The following is a 6,051-nucleotide window of genomic DNA, read 5'->3' as shown; positions in this document are numbered from 1 at the left end:
TTGTTGTTTGTGTTTGTGTGTGTACATATGTGCGTGCGCGCGTATATGTGTGTATTTACATTTTCCCTCTTTCTCGCCCGCGAAGGAATGTGGCCGTAGAGCCGTCACGTGGTCAGGCTGACGTCACAGATGACCAGCTGACTGACCACGACTCAGATCTACGCACTACCAAGTCAACGAGAGGTCATGCGAGACTCAAGGTCAACGAGAGGTCATGCGAGACTCAGGGTCAACGAGAGGTCAGGTCAAGACCCTCCGTTTGTAACGAAGTATAAGAGCGATACACGGTAGAAGCGCATTAAATAAAGCATAGAAGCCATTGCGGGGCGCGCGGGGGTGGGTGGGGGTGACGGGACGTGAAACACTAGTAACACGCCGACAACTGAACCGCCCCGAAACGTTCAACGGTCAATTTAAAAAAAAATCACGCCGCTTCAAAAACAACCGCACTACTTTTTTTCTCGCTAGACGCGCGCGTGGCACTATTTTTCTCGGCGAAAGCGCGCGAGTGTGGCGCGTCCGACGTGTGCGTTCTCGGCGGGCGTGGGTGAGGGAGAATTAGATATATTGGCTTACAATGTCATCGATCGGTAGTACATACATATGATAGTACAGCACCCCTACATATACGTGCTGCGTATAAACTCACCAAAACGCAGGAACATGGAACTTAATAATAACAGAGGAATTGCAACGCGTTCATAACAAATCGACACACAAGATGGCGCACGTGAAATCGGCCACGCCGTGTGTGCAATTTTCGTCAAACAAGGGATACGATCATGTTTGACATACACGCTTATAATGTACAACTACGACGCGCCACTGCTATATGGGGAAAGGCAATACAGCAGAGAGCAAGAGAAAGTGTGTATGCGTGTGAGAGAGATCGAGAAAGAGAGATCAAAAGAGAGTGCGAGAGAGAAAGAGAGGGCGAGAGAGAGAGAGAGAGAGACAGAGAGAGAGAGAGAGAGAAAAAGAGAGCAAGAGAAAAAGAGAGAGAGGAAGAGAGAGAGAGAGAGAGAGAGAGAGAGAGAAAGAGAGAAGGTGTTCAAGATGCACATATGCACATAGACACAAATGCATACATAAATAACAACAAAAATGTATCTCCCAACCTAACTCACAGTAAATTAAAGGCAGATGCTTATGCAACGAGGGCTCAGTGGCGCCCCCCAACGACTCAGTGGCGTCCCCAACGACTCAGTGGCGCCCAACGACTCAGTGGCGCCCGCCAACGACTCAGTGGCGCCCCAACGACTGCAGATGGCGCCCGCCACGAATTCGCCCAGACTGGTGCGCCCCCAAACGACTAGTGGCGTCCCCAACGACTCAGTGGCGCCCCCAACGACTCAGTGGCGCCCCCAACGACTCAGTGGCGCCCCACCGACGAGGCCCCAACGACTCAGTGGCGCCCCCGCAGTAGAGCAGCGGCGAAGATCAAAGCATAGCACTGTGGCCGGCGCAAACATATTATAATAACCATGTCAAGAAACTTCGTTCTCCGTCACACCCGACACGCAAATATACGCAGTGCCCTCTATGTGAAAATCGACTACCGATAACAGCACCGCCGCCAACGAGAACAAGAGCAAACTGCTAGCGAGCAGCGAACACAATGGGTGCATAGAGGTGGCGCCATCTGCACTCGCGTCTCGTCGCACCGACATATACAACATCGTATCTGACTATACAATAGTGCAGTCTTGCTGCTCAGTACGCGACAAATCCATCCCCGCGTCCCCCCCAGGGGGCGCCCGCAGCACGCAACAAAACTACAGCCGCATCCCCCCAGGGGGCGCTGACGCCGCATGACAAAACTACACCCGCATCCCAGGGGGCTGACGCTACCGCATGACAAAACTACACCCGCATCCCCCCAGGGGGCGCTGACGCCGCATGACAAAACTACACCCGCATCCCCCCAGGGGGCGCCTGCAGCACGCGACAAAACCACCTCCAGGGGGCGACAAAACCACCCCCACGGCGCTCCCCTAAAATAACGCTCGCTCTTCTAGCACGCGCGCACGCCAAAACCGTCTGCGCATCCCTCCCAGGGGGCGCCTCCGCAGCGCGAGAGACCGGGGGATGCTGTTGCTACGGCGCGCGGTTGCCGCGGCGACTACGAGCTGAGCCAGGGATGCTGCAGACACTCGGCGGCGCTGGCGCGCTTTCTCGGCGGCTAGCTCCATCATCGGGATGAGGAAGCTGGAGAACTGCAGGGCTTCCTCCGCATCCCACTCGTACTTCTCGACGAGCACGTCGTACAGGCCCCACGGCTTCAGCTTGTGGATGTGCCTCAGCTTGCCTGCAGAGATAACGAGAGATGTCATTAGATAAATTAGTATTAATTAATATGATATATACATGAATATATTCTGTCACGGCTTCAGCTTGTGAATGTGCCTCAGCTTCCCTGCAGAGATAACGATACGCGCATTAATTAGATGATAGTAGATTATATGTATTATTATTGCATATATTTTGCAGTGCAAATATAAAAATATAATATTGCTTTGCACGGGTTAGATGATCGTAGATTATATGTATAAAGATTGCATATCTCTTTCCTCTCTCCTCGCTCTGTCTCTCTCTCTCTCTCTCTCTCTCTCTCTCTCTCTCTCTCTCTCTCTCTCTCTCTCTCTCTCTCTCTCTCTCTCTCTCTTCTCTCTCTCTCTTCTCTCTCTCTCTCCTCTCTCTCTCTCTCTCTCTCTCTCTTTCTCGCTCTCGTCTATTAATCTCTATAAAGATACAGTAGATAACTAATATATCTATAATTCATATCTCCATCTATCTGTTTGTCTGTCTGTCTATCTGTCCGACCGTCCATCTATCCACGACGACAGGATATGTTAACGCGAGGTTACAGAACGCGCCTGCCCCACCACGACACAAACTTCTACGGTCTACCCTGCAAACGAGAGGGTCTCGGGCGGAAGGTCACCTACCCTGCTTGTTGAAGAACTCTCGCGAGTATTTGCCGGAGAGAGCGATGTGGCGCGGAATGTCTCCCAGCAACTCGATGATGTGAGCGAGATGGTCCTCGTCGCGCGAGTAGTCCTCGCCCGAGTGCGGCTCAAACAGGTAGTCTCCCGTGACGAGCTCAAACGCCTGCCGACAAAACACAAGAGCGTTGAGCCACGAGCACCGAGAGGGAGGGTGGGAAGTGAGCGAGGTGGTCCTCGTCGCGCGAGTAGTCCTCGCCCGAGTGCGGCTCAAACAGGTAGTCTCCCGTGACGAGCTCAAACGCCTGCCGACAAAACACAAGAACGTTGAGCCGCGAGCACCGAGAGGGAAGGTGGGAAGTGAGCGAGGTGGTCCTCGTCACGCGAGTAGTCCTCGCCCGAGTGCGGCTTAAACAGGTAGTCTCCCGTGACGAGCTCAAACGCCTGCCGACAAAACACAAGAACGTTGAACCGCGAGCACCGAGAGGGAGGGTGGGAAGCGAGAGGGAGGGTGGGAAGCGAGAGGGAGGGTGGGAAGCGAGAGGGAGGGTGGGAAGCGAGAGGGAGGGTGGGAAGTGAGCGAGGTGGTCCTCGTCGCGCGAGTAGTCCTTGCCCGAGTGCGGCTCAAACAGGTAGTCTCCCGTGACGAGCTCAAACGCCTGCCGACAAAACACAAGAACGTTGAACCGCGAGCACCGAGAGGGAGGGTGGGAAGTGAGCGAGGTGGTCCTCGTCGCGCGAGTAGTCCTCGCCCGAGTGCGGCTCAAACAGGTGGTCTCCCGTGACGAGCTCAAACGCCTGCCGACAAAACACAAGAACGTTGTGGAGCGAGCACCGAGAGGGAGAGTGGGAAGCGAGAGGGAGGGTGGGAGGCGAGAGGGAGGGTGGAAAGCGAGAGGGAGGGTGGGAAGCAAGAGGGAGGGCGAGAAGCGAGAGGGAGGGTGGGCACCGAGAGCAAGGGTGGGAAGCGAGAGGGAGGGTGGGAAGCGAAAGGGAGGGTAGAGGGAGGGTGGGCACCGAGAGGGAGGGTAGAGGGAAGGTGGGCACCGAGAGAGAGGGTGGAGGGAGGGTGGGCACCGAGAGGGAGGGTGGGAAACAAGAGGGAGGGTGGGCACCGAGAGGGAGGGTAGAGGAAGGGTGGGCACCAACAGAAGAGAGGGGAGAGGGAGGGTATAGAGTCTAGTGCAGAGTCTGAGTTTAGTGTAGTGTGGGGTCGTAGTGTGGAATGTAGTGCAGAGTGTACAGGGTGCGAAATTATCGGAGTCAAATACTCCCTGATTTACTGTCGGACTCCCTGATTTGACATATGCAGGAGTCTGTGTGACTCCCTGTAAATTCTGCCATACTAACTAGTTCGTTCCGGAGCACGGCCTCGCGGAATTACCGTATCTTTTCAGCTAATGTCCAAAGAAAATTTGGCAAACGTGCAACTGCATTAATCCACAGGCACTTGGGACAAAGTCAGTAAAAACTGAAAATAATATGAACACACATTCACAAATAGGCCCTACTACGTACCGTACCCCTCTGTTAGTTCCACAGTCCACTGTTGCGACACTGTATATCAACTTTCCTTTATAAAAACCTATGTAAAAACTAACGCCGAACGCTCCCGCACTCGCCGCGGCTGTGACGCTATGATAATAATATATATAGAGTTTTTATATATATTATTATCAGGAGTAAGATAATATAATCCTATATTATCTTACTCCTGTTATTATCATAGCGTCACAGCCGCCGCGAGTGCGGGAGCGTTCGGCGTTAGATTTACGTCATAGGTTTATATGAAGGAAAGTTGATATACAGTGTCGCAACAGTGGAACTGTAACAGAGGGGTATGGTAGTAGGGCCTATTTGTGAATGCGTGTTCATATTATTTTCAGTTTTTACTGACTCTGTCCCAAGTGCCTGTGCATTAATCTTAAAAATAAGCACATGTATGCGTTATTGTTAATATCTTTAATTTTGAACCTCAGATTGCGGACTCCCTCATTTTGCTGCGGACTCCCTCTTTTTGAGGGCAAGGAGTCCGTTGGACTCCCTTGTTCAAAAGTTAATTTCTACCCCTGCTCTACGTAATATGTGCACTATACACACGTAGTAATATATAGCAATATAGTACAGAATCGAGTGCAGAGTTTAGTGCAAGAACATAGTGTGGTGTGTAGTGCGGTATTTAGCGTGCGGTACTCATATCTCACCATGCAGGCGGTGCTCCATATGTCGGCCGGCGATCCGTACCCCGCTCCTATGAGCACCTCGAGCGCGCGGTACTGTCTCGTCTGTATGTCCTCTGTGAAGTGGTGGTACTGCAATGACAACGAAGATCAGCATGTTAAAAGTGACACACGGTAGTCTATATAAACAGACTGATTAGATTCAGACTTAGATTTAGAGTAAACGCTAAAAAGGATTAGAGATAGTTAAACGTGTGTATGTCCTCTGTGAAGTGTTGGTACTGCAATGACAACAAAGATCAGCATATGTTAAAAGTGACACATGGTAGTCTATATAGACGGACTGATTAGATTCAGACTTAGATGTAGAGTAAACGCTAAAAAGGATTAGAGATAGTTAAACGTGTGTATGTCCACCGTGAAGTGGTGGTACTGCAATGGCAAGGATCAGCATCGTGTTAACAGAGACACACTATAGTCTATATAGACGGACTGATTAGATTCAGACTTAGATGTAGAGTAAACACTGAAAAGGATTAGAGATAGTTAAACGTGTGTATGTCCACCGTGAAGTGGTGGTACTGCAATGACAACGAAGATCAGCATATGTTAAACGTGACGCACGGTAGTCTATATAGACGGACTGATTAGATTCAGACTTAGATGTAGAGTAAACACTGAAAAGGATTAGAGATAGTTAAACGTGTGTATGTCCACCGTGAAGTGGTGGTACTGCAATGACAACGAAGATCAGCATATGTTAAACGTGACGCACGGTAGTCTATATAGACGGACTGATTAGATTCAGACTTAGATGTAGAGTAAACACTGAAAAGGATTAGAGATAGTTAAACGTGTGTATGTCCACCGTGAAGTGGTGGTACTGCAATGACAACGAAGATCAGCATATGTTAAACGTGACGCAC

General features: G+C 50.9%; 1 protein-coding gene across 1 annotated transcript in view; it reads right to left on the bottom strand.

The window, feature by feature from the left end:
* Window positions 1–1,351: 1,351 nt before the first annotated feature.
* Window positions 1,352–6,051, bottom strand: part of LOC106811053 (SRSF protein kinase 3-like) — a 5,827-nt gene continuing 1,127 nt past the window's right edge. Inside the window, 4 exon segments of the mRNA XM_014814575.1 lie at window positions 1,352–2,182; window positions 2,184–2,308; window positions 2,949–3,111; window positions 5,150–5,257. Of these exon segments, the coding sequence (XP_014670061.1) occupies window positions 2,123–2,182; window positions 2,184–2,308; window positions 2,949–3,111; window positions 5,150–5,257 (456 nt within the window). The 3' untranslated portion in view covers window positions 1,352–2,122.

This window comes from Priapulus caudatus, unplaced genomic scaffold (genome assembly GCF_000485595.1).
Source record: "Priapulus caudatus unplaced genomic scaffold, Priapulus_caudatus-5.0.1 Scaffold500, whole genome shotgun sequence".
Lineage (NCBI taxonomy): Eukaryota > Metazoa > Priapulida > Priapulimorpha > Priapulimorphida > Priapulidae > Priapulus > Priapulus caudatus.
This window is presented reverse-complemented; position numbering and strand designations above follow the sequence as displayed.